This window comes from Eleutherodactylus coqui, chromosome 1 (genome assembly GCF_035609145.1).
Source record: "Eleutherodactylus coqui strain aEleCoq1 chromosome 1, aEleCoq1.hap1, whole genome shotgun sequence".
NCBI lineage: Eukaryota > Metazoa > Chordata > Amphibia > Anura > Eleutherodactylidae > Eleutherodactylus > Eleutherodactylus coqui.
Genome location: NC_089837.1, coordinates 378,952,038 through 378,964,748, shown reverse-complemented (window position 1 = coordinate 378,964,748; position 12,711 = coordinate 378,952,038). Strand labels below are relative to the sequence as shown.

The following is a 12,711-nucleotide window of genomic DNA, read 5'->3' as shown; positions in this document are numbered from 1 at the left end:
TGCTGGGACCCCCACACTAATCACAGAAATGAGGGTTCTGAGACCCCTGTGTGAATGGAGTGGTGATCATGCCTGTTCACAATAGCTCTATACACTGGGTCCCGGATTCTACATATATCATATTCCTATAAATAGGTGATACATGTTATTGGCGGACCAACCCCTTCAAATTTTGGGTTCACTGTAAGTAAATTACTAATATTTTACTACACAGAACTGGAAATTGAATGTGTCTGAATTTGGAATGCACATAGCTGCAACCAAGGAAAATGTGTTTGTCGCTACGCCCTTTGCCACAGCAAACCCTAACTACTAGAATGACCGTGTGGGGGAAAAGTCAACAGATTTATATAGGCCAATGAAGTTCATGTTCATTTTTTTCACATAGTATGAGTGCTTAATGCAGATACCTTCCCGACTGTGAATATAATTAGGTTATGTCTTACACGCCTTTTTTTTTATAAGACTTGCAGTTTGGACTGTTATTCAGTTTACATAGCAACAGATGTAGGATAGATACCATAAAATAGACCTCTCTAAATAGCCATCTGTCACATATAACCATAAACTGAAGGGAAACTATCATTCAAAGTTTTTTTTTAAATCTGTGTCAGTCTCTGATATTCTGCCTTCCAGGGGTTTTGTCATTAGAAAAAAAAAAAGTCCCCGAGTCACCTCATCTCCAGCTGTCCGGATCCTCTTCTTCCTGTTTTGCAGCATCCATTAGCTGCAGCTCACTTTCTGCAGGGCAGAGAACGCTGCTAGTGACGTAACATTAACTGCCTAGCAGGGCATGCCGAATCCCCGGCAGCCTGCTCTAGCGTGCATGCGCGATATCTTGCCGCTAGTGTTACATATAGTATATGAAACACTAGCAGTGAGACATCGCGTTTGCGCAGTCGTGTTAAGGCAGGCTGCCGAGGATTCGGCATTCTCTGCTAGGCAGTGAACCCTACATCACTAGTGATGTAATGTACATTGCCCTGCAGGAAGCAGAATGCCGGCAATGTACACTTCGTCTCAGGAAGAAGAGGATTCGGCTGTCTGGATGTGATGTGACCTGGGGGACTGCAGGTGAAGATCTGGTAAGAAGACTGATGGGGGAGAAATAGGTGAAGACAGATTTTCCTTTTTTTATGACAGTACACCTTTAAATGTTTAATTTCAAGCATACTGTAACAGGTATTGCCACGGAGGCAACGTCATCTATGCAACAAGACCGATAATACTGTTTCCCACAACTTAAATATATTATACTGTACTAGATGCAGACTGTACAGGGATATTCAGTCTAGAGTCATCCAACTTTCCAGTAACTTTATTACAACTACAGATCACAACTCCTCCAGCTAGACATTGCAAACCATATGGAATTGTAATGAAAGGAGCTTCAGAAAATCTCATTCATTTCAATGGAGAAAAATGTCTGTATGTTTTAAAGCAGTTGTACAGTATTTTCAAAAAATTGACTAATATCAGGGTATATGCTAAACTAAAAAATAACCAATGCTCACTATAGAATCCTAGAATGGTAGAGTTGGAAGGGACTTCCAGGGTCATCTGGTCCAACCCCCTGCTCAATGCAGGATCACTAAATCATCTCAGACAGATGTTTGTCCAGCCTTTGTTTGAATACTTCATTTGAAGGAGAACTCACCACCTCCTGTGGTAACCTGTTCCACTCATTGATCACTCTCACTGTCAAAAAGCTTTTTCTAATATCTAATCTTTGTCTCCTCCCTTTCAGTTTCATCCCATTGCTTCTAGTTTTTCCTTGTGCAAATGAGAATATTATTTAAAGGGGTACAGAATTAGAAAAACATGTCCGCTTTTTCCAAAATCAGTGCTACACCTGTCCATATGTTGTGTGTAGTATTGCAGTTTAACATCATTCACTTCAATGGAGCTGAGCTGCAATACTAAACACAACCTGTGGATAAGTGTGGTGCTGTTTCTACAAAAACTCCTGGACAAAACTGATGGCTGTTGGAACAGAGGGATGAAAACAACAAAAAACAAAAAGTAGCTGGTATGCCATGAGATGAAAAACAAAAATTTACATGATGGGTTTTTTAGGTATAATATAGGCAAATCAAAGAAAAGCTCAATAAAGCTGTACTAAAAGTACATCCCTAAGCTCCTCTACTTATTTCTGTCAGTTTCACCATATTTCCCATTGGCAGGTCATGGTAGTAATAGCACAGCACAGTTATTCCCACAGCTTTTGTCCTGCTATGCCTCCCCCACATTGCCTTGTCATTCATGTTGCATTAGCTAGTAGTAGTGCAGCATGAGTGAGGTTCCTGTTATAAGACTTGTACATCCTGTATCCTGCTTGGCAGTGATGAGGTCAGAAGGAATACTCACAGGAGAGGTCCTCCAACAAGACGGCATTACAACAAAGTTCTCTCTGCCGCAGATCACTAGCTACAAGCTAAGATCAATTTACCTAAAAACAAGTTGTTTTGGCATTCATGGTCACAATCTTCATGAACATTGCAAAATATCAACTAACTTAACTGCGCCTTCACACCAGTATAATGTCCATTGTATCTATAAATTCAGTCTATTAGACTCTTTACCTTGATGATTTCTTGAGCAATCTGACGAGTTTTATTGATATCAAGTGAGGCTTTGGGATCCCTCACAAATGCATGAAGTGTTCTTCCTTTGCAATAACTGAAAATAATAGCACACAGTTGAACTGAAAAGTAACATAATTTTACAGTCATGGCCTCATATACATGAGATCAATTTACTTAACAATTGTCAGACTACCTCCTGAAGCAGAAGTATGGCCTGCGTTGGGAAGACCTGCTACTCAAACTGAGAAGCCGCACATTTCCTAAATTTACATGGCTCTATAATGTGAAATGGGGACCTAGAGCAGCATGCATCTTTCTTAGAGGCATTTTCAGCCGCTAAGAAAATTGGCGCCCCCTATACGATGTCCATATGCTCTAATTGAACATACAGAATGTGGTTATGTTTCTGGGACAAGATCTTCAATGCATTGTGTGTGAATATTTTTTCTATTCATAACATCCCACCAAATAATTATATATATATATATATATATATATAAAATGATATCAGCATGTATTATAACACTAGCTCAAAAACATATTTAACATTATCATGTAAAATATAATAGAGAGGGGAATGGTCATTGGGAACCTTCATGGGCAAACAATATATTCGTTGCCTTTGCTTAAAACGACTCACCTAGTAATGATGGCCAAATGGGGAGGATGCATGCAAGCCCCCATAAACAACACTACATTCTCATGACGAGTTTGCCTGTAGTTCATCACTTCCTTCTTGAAGAGCTTTAAATGGTCTTGATTGTTGCCATCTATTTCCAATAAACGAATTGCTACTTCCCCATGCCATCGCCCCCTGTACACCTTCCCCCATCTTCCTTGACCAATAAGTTCCTCAAGTTCAATTTGTTCAAAAGGTATATCCCATTCCTGTAAATAGACACTGGTTTGGCTGTCTTTGCGGAAGATCATTGCTCTGAAAGTACCACTTGTGGACCGTGGGTTTGGGAGCTCATCCAGTTCATCATCATCATCCTCTGGCTCAGATTTGTTGGCTTCTTGCTCCTCACTCTGTTAAAACAATATGTAACCAGGTAACTAAGCTAGAAGGGTCAAAAATAATGTCTGCATGGTTTATAGATTTCCAAGTATCTTCAGACTTTAATCATGGATACATATGTCATATCTTAAATCCTACATCTTGCCGAGTTTCCCTGACTTCATATGAAAATTTAGTAGCCTCTAATGCAAACTTTTGTCCCAGCCAGAAGAATATTACAGGATCTGTTTGCACTATTGACAAGATTTCCATTTCTCACAGAGCGAAAGGATAATCTGGCCAACCGCATGGCTGTAATGGGATTTGTCAAATTTCAGTTTGTTTTGACTGTGTCGAATAGCATAGCAGAAAATTCTTTTTACCCTGTAAAAAGTAATGGAACCATCAGGGAACAGGAGCCAACCCCGACTGGAGCCAACCGCTGGCACAAAAATTATACTGGATTTAACTTGGATGTTGGTGGAAATGAGAAAAATGTCAATGTGAACAGAGACTTAAGGCTGGTTTAGCCGCAACAATAATCACTCAAAAGATGTTGCTCAAGCGACTTTTGAGCGATCATCATTGTGTCATTTACAGTGCAAGATGATCGCTCAAGATGAGCGATCACCTTGCGCTGCCAGCAGAGGATGCAGAAGACAAGCGGGGTGTCCCCACTTGCCTTCTGCATCCAGCTGTTCCCCACTCTGAGCGCCCGGCTGTTTTACAGCTGAGCGCTCAGAGCAGAGGATGCAGAAGACAAGCGGGGTGTCCCGCTTGTCTTCTGCATCCAGATGTTTTCTGCACGGAGCGCCCGGCTGTTATACAGCCGAGCGCTCCGTGCCGATAATGGCGAACAAAGCTGGACTGCTCTGTCCTTCATACTCAGCCTGTTATGAGGGAGTGGGATACAGCTGAAACAATAGTATCAGCTGTATCCCGCTGTGAATCCCTCATAAGTCTCACCGTCATCTTTCAGCACGCTAAAAGACAACAATGAGCGACGGGATAACGAAAACTGCACAATGTGTGTGCAGTTACACACAACGATTATCGCCCAAAAGACGGCTTTCGAGCGAATTTTGAGCGATAATCGTTGTGTCCAAATGGGCCTTAACAAGTAAACAATTAACATTGACTAGTTTACTGTTTAGCAGAAATCTCAGCCATGATTTAATAATAAGTACATAAAATAATGGGAGGACAGTACTATTAACTCCAGATAGATAAATTAGCATATACAAAACGTGCCTAACAGACATAAACTCTTTTCTGAACCACAATTTATTCTTCTGCTTTAAGAGATAACAACAGCACCCCCTAGTGGTTGATTTTTCCAAAGTAATAGTTACTGTACCTCCGCTTCCTGCTCTTCCACGACATCTGTTTCCATGTCAGCCTCAGCACTAATGGAAAATATTGTAGGTGTTAGTGCAATCTAAAAGGCTGAATTAAAAACACGCAGAAAACAAAAAGGCACCTGGTGACTATAACAACAACAACACTGTAGTTAGACCAATGTCTTGCGTCTCTTCTATTCTCAGTTGCTTAGATCTATACATGCTAAAATTATATAGTGCACATGGGAATAACAGGCTGCACGAGCGTAATGACACATATGAGCTCCCTTGAGAATCACTAGACTCCATTGTCATAAATAATAACTGTGCATATTTTATTCTGCGCTGTGTCTTTAAAGACAATTGGATAGCAGTGTCCTATCCTTTCCCAGGTTTTAGAGCTTATCAGCCATTACATTCCCAGTATTTGATCTATTAAGCTATTAAATATAGTGCATAAATCTGCCAGTTCACGCTGCTTGATCCTTCCCCACAGAAGACCACTATGAAATAGTCACCGCGTGACTTGTACTTATTCGTCACAGTATCACATGTCTCTTGCTAAGGGGAGATGTGAGCTGTGCTAGAGAGGTTATCAGCAGAAGTCATATGTATATGCTTTCAGAAATGTTGTGTTATGACTGCGATGGCATGAGCTAGAATTTAGTGACCCGCCATCATAGGCATTAGCGTTTATATATCAATATTATGAACTTTATGCCCATATGGAGTCAAATTAATCCAGGGCTGTACAAGTACCTTTGGGCCGTGTGCATACGGGCGGATTTGCATTGTAGAATCCGGAGCGGGTGTCCGCCTCCAGGTTCAGCAGCAAATAACTTCCATAGCATGATATGCAAAGGCACTTTTTCCTACATATGAGTGGAAATCAATTGCGATTTTCCACTCGCAGAGTATAAATTGCAGCATGCTCTATTTTTGTGCGATGTCCGCACAGCCGGCTTCCATTGAAGTTAATTTGAGTTAATCTGAGCGGTCTGACCCGTGGCCCTTCCGCAATTGACATTGTGTAAAGGTCGCGGTACCCTCGAGCCTGGCAACGGCACAAGAAAATCTGTACTGCGCATGTCCGACAGCGTGCCATCCAGACCATCCGCAGTATAGATAAAAAAAGACAGGTACGCTGGGTCATTGGCCCAGGCACAGGGTCGGATTCCCACAAAAGAGCATGCATGGTAAAGCCCTTTAACCCCTTGAGTGGCACGCCCAGAAATTTTTTGGGAGGAGCTCCACTGCCAATAGTGATATAGCCCGGAAGATTTCCGGGCTATGTATCACTATGGGAGCTGCAGAGCACAATGCCACAAGCTGTGGCAGTGTGCTCTGCCTGCACAGACCCAGAGAGAACAAAGCAAGGGCTATGAACAACAGAAGCAGAAGATATTGCCGACATGCCGGCAATCTCCTGCTTCTAAGTCTCCTGCTTTGTTTATAGGTTGCCATAGAGACCATCGGCTTGTCAGAAGCAAGCCGATGGTCTCTGTGGCAGGGGGAGCTGGTGCTTGGCTGTTAGGGGACAGCCAGGCACCAGCTCTTACAGCAGAGATCAGAGAAAACCTCCTATCTCTGCTGTGTTAACCCTTTACATGCTGCAGTCTATGTGACTGCAGCATGTAAAGGGCTGTCACAATCGGACCCCCGGAAAGTGATCAGGGGGTCCTGATGGGTCCCTGTAGAAGTCCCCTAAAGGGTCGAAAATAAAAAAAAAGTAAAAAATAAAAAATTATAAAAAAAAATAAAAATAAAAACACTTGTCTCCCTTTACTTTGTAAAAAATTTAAAATAAAATTACACATGTGGTATCCGTGCGTCGTAATGACCCAGAGAAGGAAGTTGGTACATTATTTAACCCCTTAATGACATGGCCCCTTTTTTTCTTTTTTGCCCATTTCTTTTTTTCCTCCCCCCATTTAAAAAATCATAACTCCTTTATTTATCCATCGACGTTGCTGTATGACGGCTTGTTTTTTGCAGGACGAGTTGTATTTTTTAATAGTGCTATTTAAAATAGCATATAATGTACTGAAAAACTTTTACAAAATTCTAAGTGGAGTAAAATGAAAAAAACAAAATGACACTCCGCCATCTTTCAGTGTGTTTTGTTTCTACAGTGCACAAACTGCAACAAAAATGACCTGATAACTTTATTCTATGGGTCAATGCAATTACTACGATACCAAACTTGTATAGTTTTTTTTTTTTTGCTGTAGTACTTGCATTTTTTTCAGACATTTAATTTTTTAAAATTATTTTCTGCTGCATCTTCTGCGCGCAACATTTTTAGTTTTCCGTTGGCTCATTTTTTGCGGGATGTCCTGTAGTTTACGTTGGTACCAATCGGGAATACATACGACTTTTTGTTCGCTTTTTATTGCACTTTTTCTGGAAAAAAAAGGGTGACTGAAAAAGTGCATTTGTGGCGTTCTTTATTTTTTTTTCGGACTACGTTCACTGTGCAGGGTAAATAATGCACTACTTTGATAGATCGGACATTTATGGACGCGGCGATACCAAATTTGTATTTTTCTTTTAGGATTTAGATTTTTTTTAAAGGAGTGTAATTTAAACTTTTATAACTTTTTTTTGTTTTTTTTTAAAGTGTGAAAAAGTCGTGAAAAAGAAAAAAAACTACCGTATATACCGGCGTATAAGACGACTTTTGAACCCCGAAAAATCTGCTCTGCAGTCGGGGGTCGTCTTATGCGCCGGTAATACAAAAAAAAAAAAAGTGTAAAAAAAAAAAATTTTATTACTCACCTCCCACGGCGTTCTGTCGTGCTCTGGCAGGATGTCGCTCGCTCCGGCAGGCTGTCGCTCGCTCCTCGTCCCCGCCGCAGCATAGCTTTCTGAATGCGGGGCTTGAAATCCCCGCTTCCAGAAAGCTAATACACACGCCGGCAGCCATGACAGCATTGAATGGCTGTGATTGGCTAGAGCACACGTGGCTTCAGCCAATCACACTATTCAATGACATCATTGAATGGCTGTGATTGGCTGAAGGCGCACGTGTTAGCAATCACACCCATTCAATGATGTCATTGAATAGTGTGATTGGCTGAAGCCACGTGTGCTTTAGCCAATCACAGCCATTCAATGATGTCATGGCTGCCGGCGTGTGTATTAGCTTTCTGGAAGCGGGGATTTCAAGCCCCACATTCAGAAAGCTATGCTGCGGCGGGGACGAGGAGCGAGCGACATCCTGTCGGAGCGAGCGACATCCTGCCGGAGCGCGACAGAACGCCGTGGGAGGTGAGTAATAAATTTTTTTTTTTTTCTCCACTGAATACCGGCGTATAAGGTGACAGTTGGGGGGTCGTCTTATACGCCCCGTCGCCTTATACGCCGGTATATACGGTATTACAATTTGGTATTGGCATAATCGTACTGGCCTGTAGAATTACTTTAATATATTATTTGTACTGTTGAGAGAATGCAGTGAAAAATAAAAGTAAAAAAAATGCCAGAATTACAGATTTCGTTAATCTTGCCACTAGAAAAAATAGAATAAAAAGCGATCAAAATTTTACATGTTCCAAAAAAATGGATAAATGAAGACTGGAGTTCATCCTGCAAAACACAAGGCCTTTTAGAGCTCTGGCAATGGAAAAATAAAATTAATACGGCTCTTGGAATGTGGCGACACAAAAGCAAACCTTTAAAAAAAAAAAAAATGCTTAAAATGTACAAAAATAGCAAAACACAAACTGTATAAACTTGGTATCGCCAGAAACGTGTGACTCAGAGGATAATGTTATCACGTTATTTATTCTGCACGCTGAACGCCGTAAAAATGAAATCCAAAAAACAAATGGCAGAATTTCTTTTTTCCCCCCAATCTCCCTACAAATTTTTTACAAAAGTTATGCAATACATTATATATACCCCAAAATGATGCCATCAAAAAGTACAACTTGTCCCACAAAAAACAAGCCCTCGTATGGGTGTGTCAATGGAAAAATCAAAAAGTTATGGCTTTTGGGACGCAACTGCAAAATTAGTTGAAATTCAATGATTTAGACCATTTAAAAAACCTGCCCTGGTGGGCACGACAGGGCGGTAGGAAACCCGCCACTCAAGGGGTTAAGGCCCTGTTCACACCGTGAAGCACTTGTTGCAGATTTGCCGTGAAGTCCCATTACTTTCAATGGGAGTCCACACTGTAGTCTATAAAGTACAGATTTTTTCAGCATTAGCTTCTTCATGTGGATTTCGCCCTATTTCCGTGTCAGAAAATCTGCGCACAGAGTTGCCCATTGAAAATAGCTAAATCGACATAACTGCGGCAAAAATTGCTACCACGGATTTTAAAGGTGGAACTCACCCGAAAAAATTCATGGTGGATTCTGCGGTTTGAACGTACCATTAGGAACTAAACTAAAACTGAGGCTGAATGATTTACATGCAATTACGTTTCTAGATGTAGAAATACAGATTTTCCTGCTGCATTTTTTGGCATAAAGAAATAATAAAGTAGCATGTATGTGTGAGGTTAATGTGATCTGTCATGATACAAAATGTCACATCCTATAGGAAGAGGAAGAAACTAGATAAAGGGGAAATGTTATGTAACTCTAATCCTGTGCAATTCACAGAATATGGCTGGGTATGGCTCAGCTAGAGCAAACTGTCATTATGCAAACATCATTTACATAACACTCATCTGAGCAACTTACTAAAAGACTTTAGTTTAGCCTAAAGATCCTTCATTGTCAAAGTCACACACATATCTGATAGCTTTTTAGGAGATCTGATACTATTTCTAAAATGTCTGTCTTTTCTTTGTAACCCCTACATTAAAGGCTATGGATATATATATATATATATATATATATATATATATATATATATATATTTATTTAATACCTAAACCTCATTTTTTTTACATTAAAGGGGTTGCGCAGAAGGGTCTTCTGCCTTCGGCTCGGTTCGGCAGCAGCGGCGTTCTGGCTCCGCCCCCTTCTACGCGTCATCGCGCAGCTCCGCCCAGTCACGTGTGCCGATTCCAGCCAATCAGGAGGCTGGAATCGGCACACGTGACGGGGCGGAGCTACGCGATGACGCGTAGAAGGGGCGGAGCCAAAACGCTGCTGCTGCCGGACAAACCCGAAGGCAGAAGACCCTTTTGCGCAAGTGCGTCTAATCGGGCGATTAGATGCTGAAGTTAGACGGAGCCATGGACGCCAGTGCAGGGAAGGTAAGTGAATAACTTCTGTATGGCTCATATTTAATGCACGATGTATATTACAAAGTGCATTAATATGGCCATACAGAAGTGTATAACCCCACTTGCTGCCGCGAGACAACCCCTTTAATGTAAAAAACTGCAGGAGATCAAAAAAAGAGAATCTTCAAGCTTAATAGTCTGCATATAACTTTACTACAGTTCCATAATACTAGTAGCCAAAATGGTACAAAAAAATGTTATGCAGTTTGGTTACTAGTAGTGCTAAAAGAATACATCAAAGACATATTTTACATTTAGGAGTATTTAGGAGAAGGGTCCCCCACCCCTTCCCCCTGATCAGTGAAAGCAAGGGAAAAAACAATACTTTGACACAAATGCGAACAGAGACTTTGAAAAAGGAAAATAATTGGAGCATTCCTTATTACCTGGGAATTTCTGGGGGTTCAGGTGTCTGTGTTATTGGGGACTGATTCAAGACTTCTAAAATATAAGAAACAAGAAATGTTTTAAGAACATTGCACTAAATGTCATTAAAAAGGTTTACTTAATAGCCAGTCCTTTACAGATTGTGCTGCAAAAGAAACAAATGCAGTTAGATACTGTTATATATATTCTATGAGACATCAGAGGTACTTACCAGAAATGTGATAAAACGGATGGTTGACACACGCATTTAGCTTAAATAATACCCTGCTATGCTGTAAAGTTTGACCAGAATTATAAAAAAGCATTGGATTAACAATCCAGTAGGTTAAAAAAAACAAGAACAAGTGTGGTGCTATAATCTGACAATTGTCACAGCAGATGTAAATACAGTAAATGCTGCCATCTAGTAGTAGGACTAGTGTACTGCACCCCACACCCAATGCTCACTCATGAGGAAAGATATATAATTAGGCTCCTTGGCAACTTCTTACAAGTGTCTGCAACCAGCTCATGATTACATCACAACGGTTCAGTGTATATTATTTCTCTACCTTGGTACAAGTTATTTTATTTATTCTATGGGATTTCTGTGTAATCTTTTATTATCCTTAAGAAAGCACCCTTTGCATGCCTTATCTATGTGAATACTACTAAGTACTCCGCCTCCCCAAAAATATGGCAGGCGTGTGAGCGGTTATTAATCAGTATATTGCACTTAGGGCCCGTTCAGACGAGCGTGTTTTCGCACGCATATACGCGCGCACAAAACTGCGCTCCTATTTAAAACTATGGAGTTCCTATGAAGTATTCACATGGGCGTGTTTTTTTTTTTATAAATTCTTTATTTATTGCATTTACATATACATTTACAGTTGTGTTATTCTTTTCGGTATTCTGAATATGTCCAGCTGCATAGAAATTTTTAATAACTGAGAATTTGAAAACTTTTTTGAGCTATATCAGGTCTGTAATAAACCTCATTTGAAACACGTGAAACCAGGCTAATAGTCTTCTTGTGTATCCATCTGAAGTGCTTTCAATCAGACACTGCCAGGTTGTCTTATTTTAAACCGGGTTAACTAACAGACTTACAAGACACATAGGGAATGGGCATTTCGGTTAATATGGAGAGGGGGGGTGAGAAGGGAGGACTAGGAAAACACATGGGCGTGTTTTTAGTGCGTGCGAACGCGCGCAGCAACGAAGAAAGGGCATGCGTGGCTGTTTGGTCCGTACTGCACTGCTCTTAACATTGGCTCCTATGGGACACGCTGCACGTGCGTCCGCTCATGTGAACGACCCAATAGACAGCATTGTAAATTTTTTAATTTTTTTATGCTAAAGCTAAATGCTTTTGTGTCTTTCCCTTTTCATAAAGCACTCCATGTTGTGTTCCGGATGTGTTTGGTTGTAAACACCAATAAAAGATGTGCAGCCTGTTATATAAAGGAAGAAACTTAGTAATCCAAAGTTCGCTGGGGCGCCAAAGAAATCTTCTGTCTCACAACTATCAATACTTAAAATACTGGCGCCGTGTATATTGGCTGGGATGCTGATACAGCTCAAGGTATGAAGTGCATCTACATGCGCTCCATGCAGCCAAAATCACATTTGCTAACACGCATATGTAAAGCACGGACCTTCGTTCACACGCATTTTTGTGCGCACGCTCAAACGCGTGCATGTACGCGCGGATTAGCACATACACATACGCTCGTCTGAACGGGCCCTTATGCAGTGTTTCTCCATATAGTAATTTGGCTTTCTGCATGCGGGATGTGTTATATATACCTGCCCCTGTATCTTTGTATTAGTATAGCAGTAAGTATTTTGGAATTGATTTCTCTTTTTTCAGTGATGTTTGTAAATCTTAATGTAGGGACTCACAAGATAATGAAGACCTTTGATATGGGCTGCAAGGTTGCAACCTTGTATTTATCATTATTTTTGCATAGGTGGTTGTTCATCAGTATTTTGTGCCATATAGCAATGTGCCTGTCTGCATGCTGTTTGGAAGGGATGTATACCTGCCCTTGTGCGTCCTTCATCAGTATGGTAAGGATGGCTGCTGGGATTTTTAATTGATTTGTCCTTTTTCAGTGATATGCAAGGACCTTTAATGTTACTATACTGCCAACATATTTTGCATAACTCAAT

The 12,711-nt window shown here is 40.8% G+C and overlaps 1 protein-coding gene across 1 annotated transcript in view; it reads right to left on the bottom strand.

Annotated features, from left to right (window-relative positions):
• Positions 1 to 12,711, bottom strand: part of KSR1 (kinase suppressor of ras 1) — a 149,161-nt gene that overhangs the window by 7,626 nt on the left and 128,824 nt on the right. Inside the window, exons 11-14 of the mRNA XM_066578866.1 lie at positions 10,554 to 10,608; positions 4,940 to 4,988; positions 3,226 to 3,614; positions 2,583 to 2,679 (exon numbers count right to left, since the gene is read on the bottom strand). Of these exons, the coding sequence (XP_066434963.1) occupies positions 2,583 to 2,679; positions 3,226 to 3,614; positions 4,940 to 4,988; positions 10,554 to 10,608 (590 nt within the window). The remainder of the gene's footprint in view (positions 1 to 2,582; positions 2,680 to 3,225; positions 3,615 to 4,939; positions 4,989 to 10,553; positions 10,609 to 12,711) is intronic.